The sequence below is a fragment of the Citrus sinensis genome, chromosome 5 (genome assembly GCF_022201045.2).
Source record: "Citrus sinensis cultivar Valencia sweet orange chromosome 5, DVS_A1.0, whole genome shotgun sequence".
Classification (NCBI taxonomy): domain Eukaryota; kingdom Viridiplantae; phylum Streptophyta; class Magnoliopsida; order Sapindales; family Rutaceae; genus Citrus; species Citrus sinensis.
Genome location: NC_068560.1, coordinates 32775867 through 32795823, shown reverse-complemented (window position 1 = coordinate 32795823; position 19957 = coordinate 32775867). Strand labels below are relative to the sequence as shown.

Here is a 19957-nt window from a genome sequence, read left to right as displayed (position 1 = left end):
TGTGGGGGTGTTCTGGGGCTGTGATCTTTAACCTACTTTGTTATTTTATATATATGTGTCCACTATTGAATATAACTTAACAAAAGATAGGATGGAAAGCAAGTCACTTTATTACATTTTGGATAGAGTTATCAACTTCATTTAATACTAAATTGACCTGGGGACATATATGATACAACTATTGAGTTTGTCAGAAGAAGCAAGTCCCATTATTAGACATTATTGATAATATGCCTCCATTTTTTGCTTTCCCCAGAACGTGCATGCGCTCTTCATCAAGAAGCTCCACGTACCAAAACTGTGACAGTGTTAGAATGGTCAACATTGTTAGGCTGGAGTTGATAAAATAAATGACAATGTGTTTCAGCTCGCGCAACAATATTGAGTCCCATGACTACATTATTAGATGTGGATAGAGATTTATAACTTTATTATTCTTGTTTGTTCTTATCTCCTGGAACAACCTAAATTAAATCTACTATGAAATAACCCAAACAAATAATGATATGATTAATTTTTTAAAAAAATTTGTGGGGGTGTTCTGGGGCTGTGCTCTTGAACCTACTTTGTCATTTTATATAGGGAAAATATCCACCGTCCACCTATTTTTTACAATTTTTTTAAAAATACACATTTCCTTCTTTTTTTTGCTGAAATCCACCTAAAGTAACATTTTGTTTCACTTTTCCACTTCCGATTGGAATCTGTTCAGAAAACTAACGAAAACTTAAAAAAATGTCAATTTTACCCCCAAAACGAAAATTACAATTGCACCCTAAAAAATACAAAAAATAATCAGATTTAATAATGAATATCATTATTGGTACGTTAATGAAGTACAAAAAAATCTTAACTACTAGAGATTATCACTCAATGAATAATAAAACTCTACTTATCTTAAATTCAGTTGATGGTTTGCGAGATTGAGCTATTTTTAATACTACTGTTATAATTTAGCATTCTAATTACAGACATATTTAAAAAAAAAAAACTTGCACCTGATGGTTGTGGAATTAATTTCTTTATTAACCGATGGAAAAAATAATTAGATTTAATCTGATTATTTTTTGTAATTTTTAAGATGAAATTGTAAATTTCGTTTTGAGGGGTTAAATGGTCATTTTTTTAAGTTTCCGTTAGTGGAAAAGTGAAACAAAATGTAACTTTAGGTAGATTCCAGCCCAAAAAAAGAAGGAATTGTGTATTTTTGAAAAAGTTAGAAAAAACAGGTGGATGGTGGATGTTTTCCCTTATATATATATGTGTCCATTATTGAATAGAAATATTATCATTTTTCCGCCAAAGGTATTCTGACACACCATGTCAGTACCACGGTTTTGTAAAACCATCAATTTACCACCAAATGTTTAAACTGTTAATATTTTCCCACCATTCCGTTAAAACTCAGTTAATATGTAACGGAAAATTCATAAAAGGTCAATTTTACCCCTGGAGCGTAAAAGACCATATAATTATCACACGAATTTAGTGGATGAGGTTTTTTATTCACATCCAAATAATCTTTAGGAGAAAATTAAAAAAAAATGGATTGGGTCCTCTGGCTAGGGCAAATTAAGAATTGAAAATTTTGGAGCGAAATACCATAGGATTTAAAATGATAGGGACCAAATAATATTTAGTTGAATAAACCTTTTTTCGAGCCTTTTCACACGGAAAAAAATATTTATTTTTAAAATTTTTTAAAACTCATACTATTACATTAACATGATAATTATATTAGTTTTTATTATTTTAAATTTTACTCTCACAACCATCAAACAATTCAAAATCTTTAAAGAAAATATCACATAATGCTAAGTAAGTGAATTAACATTCTCAAATGAGGGATCAACTAGAGTCTTAAATCTAAGTCACTTGTTGGTTAACTAAAACTTTAATTAAGTAAATACTTAAATATAATTTCTTAAATGACATAATTTTGTAGTTTGATTAATATTTTATTCTTAAATCACATAAGCTCAAGGTTATGTGTTGCTGAGATAAAGCAAAAGCTCAATTTTATAAGCTCAAGGTTAATTACATGGTTTTTTACGCTCCAGGAGTAAAATTAATCTTTTATGAATTTTTCGTTACATATTAACTGAATTTTAACGGAATGGTGGGAAAATACTAACAGTTTAAACGTTTAGTGAAAATTTGATGATTTTACCAAACTATGGTACTGACATGATGTATCAGAATATTTTTGGTAGGAAAATGATAATATCCCTTATTGAATATAACTTAACAAAAGATAGGATGAAAAGCAAGTCACTTTATTATATTTTGGATAGAGTCATCAACTTCATTTAATACTAAATTGACGCAGGGACATGTATGATACAACTATTGAGTTTGTCAGAAAAAGCAAGTCCCATTACTAGACATTATTGATAAGATGCCTCCATTTTTAGCTTTCCCCATAACGTGCATATGCTCTTGATCAAGAAGCTCCACGTACCAAAACTGTGACAACGTTAAAATGGTCAACATTGATAGGCTAGAGTTGATAAAATAAATGACAACGTGTTTCAGCCCGCGCAACAATTATTGTCTGTTCGTCAGTTTGGTGGTTGAATTTGAAAGGTTCTGTCGGATCAAGTTTATAATGGACACAACCGCCAAAGCCGCCCCTCAAATTCTCAAGTTAACCATATCATTATTTGCTTGAGTCTATATCACAATAAATTTTACTTAGGCGATAAAAATTAATATAGACGTCTCATTGTAAAATACATATCAGTAATTCAAAAAATGGAAAAAGAAGTTGCAGATTATTTCACGTGGAAATAATCTAAGTAGCTAGGAATCGATGGCATTGCTGGGGAAATTTCAAGAGACCCAACGACCTCAAGGTTTGGCTTCAATACTAAGCCATAGGCACAGCAAATCCAGCAAACTGTGTGTACCAAACTGATTATCCTGATTTTTACTTCCGAATCACTAGCAGCAATCACATGACAGAGTTGAAGGAGAAATTCAAGCGCATGTGTACGCACATTTAGTTGTTCATCTATGCATCACTTAAACAATCTATTGATGACTCGTTGTAGAATCATATATAAGCAGCTTTATATAGATCACGCAGGCAAATAAACATCATTTTGCCACTGTTATCTTGTGTTTTTTTTGCTAACTGTAAAGAAACGCTACACGTACCTAACTGAAGAAGTTCTCAAGGAGAATCCAAGCTTATGCACGTATGATGCCCCATCTTTGACGCTCGTCAAGATATTCTAGTTCCTAAGGTACCAAAACTCGGCAAAGAAGCAGTATCAAAGGCCATCAAAGAATGGGGACAACCCATATCAAAGATCACTCATCTCATTTCCTGTTCAGTTTCAGGTGTAGATATGCCTGGTGCAGATTATCAACTTACAAAACTTCTTGGCCTTAAACCATCTGTTAAAAGAGTGATGTTGTATGCGCAAGGCTGTTCTGCTGGCGCAACGGTTCTACGCCTCGCCAAGGACTGCTGAAAGCAATGCTGGTGCACGCGTTCTAGTTGTCTGCTCTGAGATTACTGTTGGTACTTTCCGAGCACCTTCTGATGAAAACTTGTCATGTCTTGTAAACCGGGCAATTGTTGGTGACGGTACAGCAGCTCTGATCGTTGGTGCCTGTCCTGATATAAACACAGAGCGACCATTGTTCCACATTGTGCCAACTGCACAGACAATTCTTCCAGATTCGGAAGATGCAATCAAGGGGCATTTTCGAGAGGTCGGTCCGACTGTTCATTTGTCAAAGAACTAGTCCCCATTGATTGCTGATAACATTGACAAGTTCTTGGCCGAATCTTTTGATCAAGTTAGCTTGAATGATCATGATTGGAACTCTTTGTTCTGGATGATGCATCCCATTGGACCAGCAGTTCTTGACCAGATTGAAGGGAAACTTGGACTAGAGAAAACGAAACTCAGAGAAACTCGACACGTTCTAAGCGAGTATGGAAACATGGCGAGCGCCACTGTATTATTTGTTCTGGATGAGATGAGGAAGAGATCGGTGGAAGAAGGAAAGGCAACCACAGGAGAAGAACTTGAATGGGGAGTCCTGCTTGGATTCGAGGCAGGCCTCACTGTTGAAGCAATTGTGTTGCGTAGCATCCCTATGGTTTCTAACTGAGGAGTTGAAACCACTTGCTGAATAAGCTTAATCTATTGCAATGATAACGAAAGCATGCATTTCATGTATTTACAAATAAATCTGGCGGAGGACACCGGCATACCTGAAATGCTATTAAGTGGTTTAATAAAGATTAGAGATCCACTAAGTTCAAATTCATTGTTATCACTCGAGCATTATCTGTGCAACTTAAATCACTGCTGCAAATGCCAGAATCGAAAAACTTAACGTTAGAGAAACTGCTCCGAACACATGCCTGGCGTACTGAAATTGGCTTTTAACATTCAATAATCCATCAAGTTGACCAGCACATTTCCAAATTAACCAACATTCCCAGGAAAAAGGACCAAAACCATGAAAAGCTCCACAATTTGTTATCTATCACACTATTTTTACAGAATCAATTTGAAGACAATATTAACAGCAAACTGGGTCAGACTGAATATATTCCTCACAAACAATGTGAATATCCTATAAATGGCTACAAAAACCTTAATCCTGAAAGACTTGGACTATGTCATATGTTGATCACTACCAATAGATTGTCCTTGCTTCCGGTTCAGAGAGACATTTATAGCTTTGGCTGCGGCTGTGGCAGAGTCTTCCCTCTTGACAACTCTTTCAAGCTCTAAAACCTTCTCTGACAACAATGTAACATTTGTATTTGTGGATTGGACCAATTTGTTTGCAGTTTCCAGAGCAGTGCATAACTGGTAACCGGGAAAAAACAAATGAGTAAAAAAAGGGAAACAGTCAGATAACTGAAAATAACTATTTTCCTCGAGTAACTGCCCTTTTAGGAAACAAACTGAGTATAGAATAGTGCAATAACCTAAAATCTAGAGCAAAAGTTGTATGCAAGAATTACATAAAGGGGAAATTGAGGGTCGTCAAGAACAGCCTGCCTGTTTAAGTCATAAAAGATAAAGTTCACAAACCACCATTATGCCTAACGGTGGAAATTTGCAACAAGACCCATCAAACTGATACAAGCACAGTACAAAATTAGTGGATTTAGATTTTCATAACCAATTTATTAAACATGTCAAGTTCAGGTTTAGAGTTCCCTACACACAAACCTGTTTATGACACAATTAACTATACAATTAATCATATCATGTTGACTCGTACTTTTTACAATAGACAATAGAATTATGTTGTAACTATCATATTTTAAAGTGTTTAGTCATATTGAGACCAAAATTGATTAAATTTGTGTAGTTATTACTGCAAATATTTTGGAAAACATATTAAAATAAACATGTTAAATGGGCAAAATTATAGAAAAAAATCTTAAACTATGTTAAATGGTGAAAAAATTATAGCACATCCTATATGTGTGTCAGGATAGCGTTCAGGATTCCTGACATGATTAACCAACAATTCAGATCTATATAGGCTCAACTTGGCACGATACAACCACAACACACCAACCCAAATTGCCACTCATCTATGCCTTCTCCCATTTTGCCACGCCCAAGATGAAAAAATGATACAGAAAAAAGAGGACATAGAAGAAAAGGTTACTGTCAAACTAAAACAACATGTTTTTTGAGATAGAAGAATCAACATCAGTCCCTTGGATGCGGATACAAAAGAAGCAGTGCCACATCAAGAATAACATAAGATGATGATGGTTCCTACAGCATAACTGAATTAAATACGTGCTATACATACTTCAATACATGTCCAATTAGCTGTAGAACACAATATCCCATAAAATATGATCATTAAAGAAAAGCTAATTCTTCATATAACAAACATTCTTCAATAAAGATGATCCATTACCTTCAGTGTTAGAGCTGTCCATGAGTGGTCTGAACCAGAAAATGCCTTGTTTAATTGATCGTAGTTTTCCTGAAGCAAAATGATTGAAATGAACGTGCTTACAATCTTGAGAAGTAATTAGATAAGTTAACCATATTATGTAGAACCATATACAAGTTATCCTGCCATGCAATAACCATAATCTGTTGGTGAGCCTCCTGTTTATTTCTTTTAATTTGCCAATCCCCCTGTATAACCATAGGAAGGGGATCAAGTGACACCACACTAATGTGCATTTAACTTGCAAGCCATAAGATGCCATCTCAATGAATAAAATTATCTTCTCAATAGAACAAATCAAGAACAGATTAAACTAAGTCATTTAAAAAGGACAAATTACAGCACTAGGCTCTATTACTTAATGTTAAACAGACACAAAGTTCAACACAGTGTTTTTGGCTTCATCGCTTCGTAAATTTCAGGGTAAATTCGGCTAAGATTCAGTAAATTACTTGAACGACTAATCTAACAACAAATATGAGCTACTCATAATTCGATGGCATTGAGCTAGCAATAAGAACTTCTTCTTTTTTTCATTTTGACAATTACCCATTAATTAAAAAACGAACAAATCAAGGTCAGACAAGGTGGGGAAAAAAATAAACTTAAAAAAAAAACGAACATGAAAATATAGATGAAGAAGAGAACCTGAAAAAGCTTGGTGAGGTCCAATGAATGAGGGGTACTATTGGAATCTTGAACTAACGAAGATGGTGAAGAAGAATGGGAACTGTCAGAAGCTGTAACAGTTTCTCCTCCCACATCGCTTAACAGATCTCCGATTGTCAGGAGTGGCCCTCCTATTCCTCTCATCTTTATCTCGCTCTCCAGCTTCGTTTTATTTTCCATTTTATACGCACCGGAGCCCGGTACGGTGTAAACGATGCCAATTACCAAATTACAATATCTCGATACTCTCTGATATTTAAGAAAACCACAAACAGGGATATTATTTATATTATTGTTCGTTTGAGTCCCTGTAATTAGATTTGGTAATTTCTGTTGATAAAAATAGTGATATGTGTCATAAGAACGTGAGTTTTTGTGTCTATAAGTATTGTTTATTTGTTTATCTTTTCAAATTTTTTTAATGTGTCAGAATATTTTTATAATTTATTACAAAATATGGTAGATAATTTTATTAAATTATTACATAAATACAGTAGAATTATTAGATTATATTTGATATTTATAAAATAATAAATCTCGCACCAAGTAAATTTAACTTTAAAAATAATAGAGTTATATGACACAAACAACAAAATAATACGATGGACCCGTCCAAATATATCTACCATTCTACCTCAGGAGTGAATTCTTAACAAAATTTGACAATGCATAATACTTTCATGAGAACCTATATGATAAAAACTTCAAAACTCTATGTTTAACTGTGAATTTATAAAAAATAAGATAAAATACCCCTTTTGAATTCACGTTTAAGAGAAGAGCGACTCCACTAAATTCAATGTTTTCTTACATACACAGACACAGTGGCGCTGTGTTATTCCTCTAGGCTCAATCTTCGATCAGGTGAGTTTCGAATCTTAGTTAATCATATGGGTATCCAGAATTTTGAGAAATTAAATGATCTTTTATGTCGTCGTTGTTTTAAATTTTGTTTTTGTGTACTTTTTTTTTTGAACTTTGAAAGTTTTGTCATTTTTGCAGATAACTGGGCTAGTCAAGCACAAGCAGTTAAAAGAGTGAGGACAATGGCTAGTCAGGAGACAGTGAAGCAACTTGAAGATTGCTCAGTTTCCAAGTCAGTGATATTTCAAGAAACCTTTTAATCTGTCTTTCTATTTCAATGGAGTCGAATCTGCAATTGTTCTTCTATATGTTGGTGAAGACTGAAGCTATTTTCTTAATTGGATTATAGTATTTGTGTATTTGAAAGTTTTGCTTGAACTGTATGCATTTACAGTAAGTTCCATCTTTGTGATTCTTGGAGTCTTATGCTACCCTCTGGTTTTGTGAAATTCTTGGGGGAAAAAAATACAGACAAAGGGTATGTAACAGTAGCCTGCTTATTTATATGTTCATTTGGACTGATTGGCAATTCAAATGTTCTTTAATGAATTCTTAGTGCCACCGTGTTCTTTGTTAGAGTTGAGTTGTTAGAAGTAATTAGTTAGTTTTTATTGAAACAAGGAACTGACAATAATATTTTTCATTGTTTTTTTGAATTCTTGATTTATCTAACTTGTGTGATATTCGACTGACACAAGACAGTCCTCAACGACGCAGCGAGTGCTTTTTTTTTCCATTGTATGATATTATAATTTGGTTGGCATACCAACAACTCTATTTTCCTGATGCTGTGTTGGTTGCCTTTTGTGTTGTCAATAAGTAGTTAGTGTTATTTATTCAATTTCTTGATAATTCTCTACATTCCAGAGGTCTCAAATGATGAGTTTTCTCTTGGAACTTTTAAAAGTGCACACAATTTGTTTTTCATATTGATAATAGGTAAACTATGAATACTTTGCACGCTTTCATAGTAACTAGCACCCAAGGATGAGGGTGCTTGAATCCACATCACTGGGTGAGACAAGGTTGTTGGCTTTATCTGTAGAGCCCGTGCTCGAACAGTTTACTGCCTTTAAGGGATCCAAAAGTAAACCAGGCTAAGGCTTAGCTCAAAGCAGACAATATCATACTACATGGGAGTGGGCCAGCACATCCATTGCCGATTATGCATTTTGGATTCTGATACTAAGTAAATAACTCAGATATCTAAGATACGACCATTATATTGGTATCTTTTGCAATAACATGGATAGCGAATGATATGTAATATTCTAAGCTATGTGTGGTAGTATCCAGACAAGTCAACTAATATGAGGGTTGGATGTTTTTGACTCAGCATTATTTGGAGAATGTTGATGCAGTGCTCCACACATATCTTGATCACTTAACCTCAGTGATGTTTACCGTTACTGAAATGTTTCTTCATTTTGATGATTCAATGCGTGCTAGTGATTATGGTGATTTTTGTGCTCTGAAAATGTACTTCTCTTTTCAATTGCTTGGCTTGTATTGTTATTGATCCATAATATCCCTAGCTGGCACAAGCTGTAAAACAGAAATGAGAATAATTCAAATCTTTGCTATGAAATACTAGAATTGTATATAAATTGAAGTTGCTATTGCAACATTGAAAGCTAGCATGATTTTCATTTTGAGCTCGTATGTCAGAGTTAGTAACGAAGCATGTATATATACATAAAATACCAAAGGGTCACAAGTTTATGTTGCTCAGCATACTTCAATAGAGCGTCAACATGTCTCATTTTTCATTCATATCTCGCAAAATTCTCTTACCCATGGTAGAATTGATATCCAAGTTATTTTAAAGTTTATGGCCTTTTTATTGATCCAAATTTATGTTGTGTTTCACAATCGAGTGTTCTTTGGATGTTGAATGTCTGCAGTGCATTGGGGACATGGGTATTCTCAGTAGCCGGAGCTTTGCTTGCAATTCCGGTTGGGATAAAACGCAAATCTTTAGCGCCCCTTGTATTTTTTGGCACAACTGGTACTATGCTTGACATCATTATGGGGGTCAGTGCTTGTGAAAGAGAACATGCAGAACGCCAAATGAAGCTATTGGAAGCCCAAAATGCTGCAGCCGATGCTTCTTTAACTGAGACAGGAACTGAGACTTGAACTAAAGTCTAGATGACCATGTATCTCTGTATGAGGGTGCTCTGAGTTCGTTTTTCTTGCTGTAGGAGACTCGCTCATTTAGAATATCAGTTCTCTTTGCCTTGATTTTCCGTTCGTCTTTTCATTGCACGATCAATGACTTTGATGTTGTTCAGGCGTACTATAATATCAGCGAATAAAAATCAGAGTGTTCATCCAGAAAGGAGATGCTTTTTCATAAATGTGCTTGCGTTTGGCAGCCAAGAGGAGTTGGTGGAAGCTTGAGAATTGAGATGTGCTTTTCCACGTCACTTCTACAATTCTATTCAACCGCAAAATGTCCTCCAATTTATCCAGTTATTCTCCTTTGCATGAGCCTAATTTGGAGTGCACTTTAAGTCGTCAAAAATCAGAAACTATAAATGGAAGAGTTTTTGGCCAATCTTTAGCGCAAGCATGTAACATAATATTTACACCCAAATTTAATGAATATATTTTTCGGCGATTAGTGACAACGCTATTTCATCACAAAGCATGGAGCCCAGACAGGAACCATTTCAAGCCTTCCATTTTCCCTATGTAAGCTGGAATTTATAATCACCCGAAATTTCAAGGGACTGTTTTTCCTTGCTCCAGCAGCATTTTCAGAAGAATTATCCAAATCAGATAAAAGTACTTACTAGCACATTGGTATTTTTTTCCTTCCCCTACAGAGTCTTATCTGCATCTAATAAGCAAGACCCCACAAATGCTTCTGCAGTCATCTTGCGAAGATTAGTAGCTTTGGGGGTATAATGATTCTCCTTTTGAACACCTCCTGGATGAGGGGACTGATCATGATCTTTACCTCTATAGCACTGGTAGACTCTTTCAGCCCTGATGTTTCCGAACAAAAATTCAGCCGCCTTGTTTCTGATGAGGAGGGGCATGTATTCCAATTCATCCCCGACATATATAACTGCAGTAAAAAGCCAGAGAGACTAGCATTAGCAATGGCCAACAAGTTCAAATGAAAAAAGTTGCATTATTTTAAATCGACGCTCCAAAAAGAAAGCCGCAGGCTTATAAATTCAAGAAATGAATTGTACCATAAAAGGCCTATAGATCAAGCCCACTGCATGACGGCGATTTGAGCATCGTTCACGGTAGAGTAGGGCACAGAGTTTTGCCCGAATGTGGACCTGCCGTGTGGGGGAAAAAGACAAAAAAAAAAGTTAGATAATCATAACAATTGCCTTATAGAAAGCATTCAGAATTCATTTTCTTGCATAATTGCGAACCACATGGCTAGCAGCCTGTACAAATGAGATCTTCCACTAAATCTTTATCCTCTGTTCTACATAGTCTCCGGCTGAAGAACATTTTTTTCACACCCAAATTCACCAAGTGCTTTCCAGGTAATTGGCAGAAAAAATTTCACCAGTACATGCATCGAAAAATTGCCTTACGGGGACTGGTCAATCACGATACTTCTGAAAGCGAAAAACAATCCCTTGATTTTCTTTCTTCAGGCACCTTCCAATTCCTAGAGAGTTGCCTCCTTCGACTGCGCAAGATATTCCCACACATTAGTTACTACTGAAAAAATTATGGATGGTGCAGTCTAACATGGAGATCACACACATGAAGAAAAATATGATTATTATTTGTCATTGGAGAGGGCGAAAAAGGAAAGAGACAACAAACTAGTTGATACATGGTACAAATACAAGCACTAGTACATATGAAAACAGTTAAAAAATTTGGTGTAACGCGTATGTCCATGCGAAAACGAAAACCTTCTTTGTCTGAAAGTACCTGGGAGTTGTGCACTAGAAGTTGTAAAGCAGACTTAGTCCGCTGAACCCATTCTGCGACCTTCGATAGCTTCTCTTTTATCGATTTCCTACTTGAGATCCAGCCAGTAAGTCATCAACACCTGCATGAGCGGAGACAAGACTAAACATTTTTGAACTGCGTTAACTAAGTTCAATGTACGCTTCAAACTCTTTTTAACTTTTGAGATAAACAGAATGCAGTACCTTTTGAAATAAGTGATTCATAAGGGTGGATTGATTGAACATTGCAATGATGAAATATCTTTACTTTGTAACAGTACGACATCACCGGCAAATGCCACGCATTGCCTTCTCAATAGCTTTTGCCACAAAGAAACTGAGAAAAACCGCAGCGTCTCATCTCCCACCGTCCACCTTTCGATGGTATGTACTGGATGGTGCACAACAGTTATCAATAATAATTAACAAAAGAAGAAATAAATACACGGGTACACGAAGTATGAATATGGAATAAAGAGAGACAGACACCTGGACGGGAGTGGAGCAATGAACGGAGACGATAAGCTGAACGACGAAATCGCCGAAATGAGAAGCCGCTTGGGATAAATCGATCAATGGTCCGTACCATCCGATTGTTGACGTCATTTCTCAGTATGCATGCCTAATTTACATTTTAATTCAGAATTTTATCAAGAGTTAGAGAACAGTCTAATCGCTCAACTTCAAGTAGCATTTTTGGCGCGTTATTAATTAATTAATATCGGTTAGGGCTTTATCCCGGTGTTCGGATACAGCACCAGCGGTACCGGAGCATGTAATGCTATTCTTTTATGCTACTCTTGTTTTGCAAAACGATCCATTAATATGTTAGAGCTAGAGCTCAGATGATGAAATCTCAGCATTATTGTTTTTTAAATCCACTTACGATAACGTCAAATATCTTATATTTTAAATTAAATTAAAATTGGGTTCAGTCTTAAAATATAGTGATGGATTATATTGTATAAATTTTAATAATAATATATCATATTATTCTTGTAAATACATATCACAGCTCAATTTGACTACAGTAATTTAGATGTGTTTGAAATTAAGATTAGGTAGTTGTAGTTTAAAAAATTATAGCTTAAAAAATTACAATACTAAGATATTTAATAAATACTCACTGTTGTAACTTTTAAACTATGATAATAAAAAAATTATTATATTTTTAATAATTTTATTAAAATTATTATTTAAAATTTACATTTACTGTATATTACTAGCTTTTATTTTATACTTACAATTTTTTCTCACAGCAACTATAACTTAAAATTTACAACACATCAATCCCCAAGTCACCCTTTGTCTATACTCCTCCAACAGCTAAACATAAACATTACTGTAGTAATAATAAAGGAAGAAATCCGCGACAAAATAATCTGCAATGGAGAACATTAAAAAAAAATCTCACACATTGTTTAACACTTCCATTTCAACGCAAGGGGGATCACTCTTAAGAAGCAGTGAATGAAATTTGACAGCTCGTCATACGTCACTGCAAACGGTGTAAAGAACAAAAATAGAGAGAGCTAAAATAAGGTCCATCTGCCCACCCTTACCAAAAATTATCGGGATGCAGCAGTCCGATATTACATGTGAAAATGAAATATAAAATCCGAGAGCTCTGACGCTCACAATTGAAGCACTGGATTCGGGTGTGAATTAGACTGGAACTGACACCATACAAAAACAAGGGGCAATTCCAGGAAGTAGCTTTTCTTAAAAACAGCCACCAAAGCTCGGAGTCATTGAAGACCCACCCGTTATTTACAACTCCCACCCAATGTCTTGGCATCAATCAGATTCACCAAGCATTTCCAAATGAAACCCATAAATTATCATTTTTTTTTCATCCCTAAAACTCTAATTCAACTATACATTGTCTATCTACATCTGGTTACAGCATTTGACCATTCTGTAGAAAACACTCTATCCTCCTTAAGTACAGGGCTAATACTAGATTTGTCACTTTCAAACACATTTTACCTCATGTAGGAGCTCATGTAGAGCCGCACACCAATTTCAAGCGGTCCATCACCCCCACCGATTGCATTAAGTGCCACAGGAATTGTAGAGAGGAGAGGTATAGTTAAAGGGAATACCCCAGGATCAACTCCAGAGTTTGAAGAGGATCCGGAACACTGTCGTTTAGCATTTGCATCAGTTGTAAAGCACTTGTTAACACTGCCTCCAAACATGCCATGTTCCTCTTTCAGGTCATTAGGTCTAACAACCAATGCAACTTCTTCAAGAGCTTTATAGTTACCAGGACTACCTCTCTTAAATGAACGTTTTTGAGCACATAAACTAAGCACCAATGTAGAAGTAGTGTCAAGCCATTCTACTATCAAACCTTCAACTTCATCATAATATATTCGCCGTTCAATCTGACAAAAGAAGAAACGGTGCATGAGGCTAAAAAAGACATTTAAAATACAATAGAAATCACGGAATACACAAGGCTATGAACTCCTTACAGCCAGCTTCTCAATGTATACGGTCATAAATCTTGGCCCAAGAGCCAACACTCTTGCTTCCGACAATAAAACCTGAAATTTTAATACAAAAAACAAAGACATCAAATTTAACACGAAAGATATGCAACCAGGCTTAATCAAATGGAAGCAAGCATCAGATTGAAAATTACAAGACCTTTCCTCAAATTCAAATGTCATGCACTCATCTACTCTAAAAGTTTACACACAAAACCACAATCAGCAATCTGAATGGTTGTTGGTGAGCCACATCAACCAAAATGCTTAATTAATCAGAGATTGCCCATCTTTTTTGGAAGTTAGGAACTGTCCAAATGTGACAATGCAGAACAACACAGATAAATGGAACAAGACAGTAAGAAATAGCATATCATAACCATATGTCTTGGAAGTTGGGTGTAGAAATGTGACAATTCACAGCAACACAGATTATAAAATGATACAATGGATCAAAACACTAAGAGATAGCATTATCACGTTTAATATTTAACTATAGTAAGTTCACAATGCACAGCAAATATATTGCAACACCACAGAAACAACATATCATAGGTCCCAGCAATAACATGAAGTCTGTCATATCGAAACAATGGTCAAATAGTATTATCTAGTCTATTGTAACAAAAACCCCCCCCCCCCCCCCCCAAACAAAAAAAAAACAAAAAACCCGACTCGTATGCCTGATGGCCTCATTATTGATAAATCAACTGAATTATACCTAAAAAGATTTAAAATAGAAATTTATTCCTTTATTGTTTACCCTAACCATTTCTATACTCAATAGCAGGCTGAAATTTATTTTAAATTTGATTAATTCAGCTATCCCTCATATCAATTCCTTGTTACTAAGTTTAGCACATGTCATAGTTGCAGCTATACATAGATGATAGAAAAAGAGGTGAGATATAAAATTAGGCAACTAAATAATACCTCTTTTTTCTTCAGCAAAATCCACATATAGAGTTTCACACAGGCATCCTTAACATTCCTACAAGCGAGCTTTCGATCATTACAATGTGTAGCAACATTCACGAGTATATCAGCACAGGGAACTCCATATTTTAATGCTGCAACTGATAATGCTTCCCTGCCTTCAAGAGATTCTGCAGCATCTTTATTGTAAAAAATACCAGTTAAAAATCTTCCTCTCACTCCCTCCCTATGGTTATTTTTTGGCAACGTTCTTCTATGCTTCCAGTACAACTTCTCAGCTTCTAAAGCTGCATTCAATGTCCTGTGTACTACAAGATCAGGATACCGGCGCAGTGGTGAAGTAAAATGCGTATAAACAGGAAAAGCAAGTGCATAATGACCCCAATCTGTATCATCTTTGAAATCACCACTACAAAAGTAGGAGGCCAATTGCATTGGTCTTGTAGCATAATTGATAAGAATATCAAACAGAACATAATCATCCTTGAGCTTTTCCCGGGCTTGCTCCAGTGACTGATGGAACTGACCAGACGAAGAAGTGTCTAATTGCAAGCCATGCTTAGAACAAAAGGCTTCAAACTCTCTGAGTTTACGCATGTTAGGTGCAGGATGCCTCCTCAATAATGCACTATCTGGAAAAGCTCTAGCGATAACTTCAGCAGCTGTCTTATTTGCTAACAGCATAAATTCCTCAAAAAGAAAATTTAAGTCCTCTCTTCCCGAAAGCACACTGTCGTATGGAGTTCCATATTCATCAAATAAGAAAACAGGTTTGGAATTTTCAAGTCGTAGAGCCCCATCTGTAAACCTCTTATCTTTCAGTATTTTTGAAACTTCATAAAGACTTTTAATAGATCTAACAACATCAGACCATTCAAACTGGCCATACAACTGTGGCCAGCCTTCTCCTAAGGTATTGGAACTCTCCACATCAAATTTCCCATCAATGATATCCTGAGCATGTTCATATGAAAGCTTGCAACAAGATCTTATTACAGTGCGACCAATCCAGCGATCCACAACATCCCCAGCGCTATTTAAATCCCAGAAAATAGAAAATGCAAGTCTGTCTACTCCAGGATTAAGTGAACCTACTTCTTCTGAAAGCAAAACGGGCAACATTGGAATTTTGCGTTGCAGCATATAGACACTAGTTGAGCGAACTTGAGCTTCTATGTCCAAGGCTGTGCCAGGTAAAACAAAATATGACACATCCGCAATGTGGACACCGACTCTAGAAATGCCATCTGATAGCCTTTCAATTGATAGAGCATCATCAAGATCAGTGGCAGTGGAAGGGTCAATAGTAAATATGCAAAAATTTCTAAGATCTTTTCTGCTAAGTAGTTCCTCCTGTGGCATCTCCCAAGGAACGCACGGAAGGCAGGAGAGCGATTCAGGAGAAAATCCAGAACAACAAATAGCATTTTCATATAAAATGGCATTGATCTGGGGCTCCACTTCACCACCTCGTCCAAAAACATGCAAGACATGGGCTTGAGGAAAAGGACTTTCTTCATTCCATTCATCAATTCGTGCAGCCACCAGTTCCATTTCAATAGTTGCATCACCTTCCTCTAATCTTTTCTTGATGCTGTCAGGCAAGTCTTTCACAAGGACCACCATTTTGGGATATTTTGGATGGGTTGGAGTCAGCTGGATATACTCACGATCAGGAACCGACAAAGAGCTCCTGTTCTTCTTCGCATCTTTTCTGGAACCTCCCTTGTAATTAAACCATTGGTTGACATTTAGGAATCCGACAATACCATCCCGACGAGGGGACCTTTCAATGATGGACACAACCCTGCCTGTCGGTCGTTTTGTTGGATATGAACTAATCATGGCAGACAATCTCTCAATTGCATTCATGCCATCATTCTGCTGACTCGAAGAAACTTTCTCTGTAGAGTCCGATGTGGAGGGATGATGTCCATTGATATAATTATAACCCTCTCGTTCAATCATTTCTTGATTATAAGCTTCGCTAGATGAATCATCGTCATGATGGATGCCCTTCTCAGAAAGCAAAGTACAATTAGAGTACTCATAACTCACATCTACTTTACTTTTACCTTTGCAAATATCACTGTGCATCCCATTTGCTTCTGTAGGCAAGTTACTATCTTCTACTATGGAAGAATTGTTTGAAAAACCTTTCATCTTGGCCCATAGTGACAAACGGTCAACTTTAATCAGCACAAAATCTCCCTCCACCTAAACAAGTGATTTTTTCAACAATTAGAAGCAGTTTCCTAATCCTAAGCATCTACCATCACAAATGCTTCATATACAGAAAGAGAAAGAGAATTGCACTTCATCAAGAATCTAGCTAGAAATATAGATCAAGTCCATGGAAAAAGCTAAAAGAGTAAATTGGCTAAATGGGGATGAAAAAGGAAATCCACTTTTACAGCTCGGTTTAAAGAATGAACATGAGTAATGCTAGAAGAACTCCAGACTTACAGCTCTGTTTTGAGCAGCAATCCCAGTAATGAGAACATCTGTTTGCACTCCCTCAATTTTGCAATAGGCCTACAATACAGACACTTGCTGAGAAGAAAATGCAAGAAAAGCACCAAATCCCCATACAGAGGAAAATTACAAACCTCAAGTCGATTGTGTGCATTCACACGATACAAGGCTTTAAAAGCATCTCCTTTCTGGCAGATATAGGGCAACAAAAAAAACACAAAAAATTGAGCTCGTAAGGGCAGGAAAATTCTATATACTGGTAAGCATAACGATGTATAAGTAACTATAATCTGTAGTTGTAGCTAACCTCTAATGCCTCATTAACAGCCTCCATGGACCAATGCGGAGCAAAAATTTTACATCGACCCTCAGACTGATGGGATGGATTATCATCCTTGTTTGTATATGCCCAACAAGAACTGTCATTGGCAATCGGTTCAGGACATGACCTTGATATTATACTTCCGCAAAGATCGGTTGCTAACAGAAGCTGACTTTGTGTGCTTCCTGACTCAGCTGATTCTTCTTCATTTATATGCATAGTTGGCATTGAACTGAAGGTAACGGTGGATGCTCCGGTAGGATCCTGCTCACTCAAAGGATGCAAGTCTAAATCCTGCTGTTTTGTAGAAGAGCAGTTCATGGATGAGGTGAGATTCTTTGTTTTGTAACCATTTTTTGTCTGTGTTGCTTCTCCACGTATTTCATTTACTGAATTACAAAATGCACGATCAATCATTTAACATAACCAAACTGAAGTCAGAGGCAAAGAATAATCGCCTTAATGCATGACCAAAAACATCCATATATCATACAACAGAATTAAGCTTACACTAAACTTAAATTTTGTCACATTTATCAAACAATTCAAAAATCAAGAACATCACTTGCATCCCAGTGTAATTAATATATAACGAACACATTAAACTCGGTTGCCATATGCAGAAAGAGAATAGTTTTTTTTTTCAAAGATTCCAGTGCTTCTAAAGTTATGAACCACGCAGCAGCCAAACAGACCCATATTATAACGTACTGACAAAAGCCAAATCAGAAAACGACAACAGACATCATGCAACCCGCGAATTTTACGAAACTCGCGGTAAAAGAAATATAAATAAAAATCCAAATCGAATAGTAATTTTCATAAAATAAAAATTAAATAAAAAAAGATAGTAAGTACGTACCTGAAGAGTTCTTATTGGATCGGCGATTAGATCGGCGATTCTTCTTCTTCTTTTCCTTGTCAACAACCTCATCGACCACCATAGGTTGAGATTGCTCAACGGCGCTCCCTCCTCTCATAATTTAACCAAACAACAAAATTCAAAAGAAATATCGAGACAAATCAAAAATAAAACAAAAACCTAGATCAGATTAAAAACTCAAGTCGTGGCATCTTCCGAATAGATGAAAAAAAGTATCAAAACGGAAGAAGCAGCAGGAATTGAGATGTTAATGAGGAGAAACTAGGTGAATCTGAAAGATGAATTTAGAAGGCCAAGGGAAGATAAGAGAGGGGTTAGGCTTAGGGATTTATATGAGTCTATGAGAGAGAGTCTGTGTCTGTGTGTGTGTGTTTGTGGTGAGAAAAGGACGTGATGATTGGTCGGCGACTCGGCGTAGACATAAGGCGCCGACTTTCGATTACTTTGTCTTCCCTCTTATCTTTCTTTTCTCTCGCTTTCCTTTTCTTTATGTAATTTTTTTTCTTTTTTCATTTTTCTTTTTTTCTTTTTTCTTTTCTCTTCCTCACTTCCTTTTATTTTTTTTGCCTTTTTTATATATTATTTTATTTGGAGTAAGATGCTAGGGTAGCTGGATCTTATGCCACGTGTTGTGCTTCTTTCTGACTCTAACTATTCTTTTATTTTTTTCATAATTACTGTTAACAATTTGTCACCGCTAGATGCTCAATTGCGCCCCCCCCCCCCGCCTACTTTCTTCCGAGTTATAATAGTCACGTGATTAAAAAATTAATGTCATTATTTGGATCCAGCTATGTACAACTGTGGTACCTCACCACAATTGCATTTAGTCATTAAATTTAACTATAATGATAATTGTAGGTTGATTCAATGAGTGAGTGTAGTTGTGCTGCACTATAATTTTGCTCATTATTTGAGGATTCATAATGTTTTGACAAAAAAATTAATTAAAAAATGTATACGATTAAAACCCTGAAATACGGTTACAAAATTAATTTGGCCCTTTCCCACCCTACATTTTTTTTTAATCTTGATTGCTTAATTGATAGCTCAAATTTAGATATAAAATTTTATATTAAAAAAATTCAATCTTTATCCATCTTTACCCATAAGCATTATGATCGTTTTTACTTTTGATAAAAAAAAAAATTTAATGTTTATTTCGATGACACCTACCAAATAAGTCTTCTAACGTTTAAGCTAAGACTAAGAATATCAAATATCAATCCCAATTGTAGGATAATAAATCAATTAGGAATTTTCTTGAATGTGTCTACACCATTGAATAGATTTTTATATATAGAATTTGTAAATTTTAGGTGTTTTATGAATTTTGTTGCCGATGTGTCAAAATATTTTGTATAGCCGAGAAAGTCAGAAAACTCATGGAATATTTAAAAATAATGATAATAGTAATAGAATA

The 19957-nt window shown here is 35.7% G+C and overlaps 3 protein-coding genes, 1 long non-coding RNA gene and 1 pseudogene across 5 annotated transcripts; 2 read left to right on the top strand and 3 right to left on the bottom strand.

The window, feature by feature from the left end:
- Positions 1-2624: 2624 nt before the first annotated feature.
- On the top strand, positions 2625-4267 carry LOC102623322 (chalcone synthase-like; annotated as a pseudogene).
- Positions 4268-4390: 123 nt separating this feature from the next.
- LOC102620335 (hypothetical protein) lies at positions 4391-6869 on the bottom strand. Its single transcript, XM_006472681.4, has 3 exons — positions 6604-6869; positions 5917-5985; positions 4391-4838 (listed from the first exon to the last, which is right to left on the bottom strand). Exons 1-3 carry the CDS (start codon positions 6802-6804, stop codon positions 4641-4643), a joined length of 468 nt encoding a protein of 155 aa, XP_006472744.2. The 5' UTR covers positions 6805-6869; the 3' UTR covers positions 4391-4640.
- A 460-nt stretch (positions 6870-7329) lies between these two features.
- Positions 7330-9732, top strand: LOC102620057 (uncharacterized). The gene is made up of 3 exons (XM_006472680.4): positions 7330-7488; positions 7627-7720; positions 9393-9732. The coding sequence occupies exons 2-3, from the start codon at positions 7671-7673 to the stop codon at positions 9625-9627; spliced, it is 285 nt and encodes a 94-aa protein (XP_006472743.1). The 5' UTR covers positions 7330-7488; positions 7627-7670; the 3' UTR covers positions 9628-9732.
- LOC112497738 (uncharacterized) lies at positions 9493-12302 on the bottom strand. Its single transcript, XR_008055287.1, has 5 exons — positions 11913-12302; positions 11628-11814; positions 11404-11524; positions 10695-11152; positions 9493-10564 (listed from the first exon to the last, which is right to left on the bottom strand). It is a non-coding gene; the product is annotated as an uncharacterized LOC112497738 (long non-coding RNA).
- Positions 12303-12801: 499 nt separating this feature from the next.
- On the bottom strand, positions 12802-19043 carry LOC102619579 (DIS3-like exonuclease 2). 2 transcript variants are annotated; one of them, XM_006472678.4, is made up of 7 exons: positions 18514-19043; positions 17637-18052; positions 17464-17517; positions 17321-17389; positions 14852-17071; positions 13904-13975; positions 12802-13813 (listed from the first exon to the last, which is right to left on the bottom strand). In XM_006472678.4, the coding sequence occupies exons 1-7, from the start codon at positions 18629-18631 to the stop codon at positions 13409-13411; spliced, it is 3354 nt and encodes a 1117-aa protein (XP_006472741.2). In that variant the 5' UTR covers positions 18632-19043; the 3' UTR covers positions 12802-13408. The 2 variants fall into 2 exon arrangements, with proteins under 2 accessions (XP_006472741.2, XP_006472742.2); XM_006472679.4 differs by having other exon boundaries at positions 17637-18040; positions 18514-19042.
- Between the last annotated feature and the right edge of the window lie 914 nt (positions 19044-19957).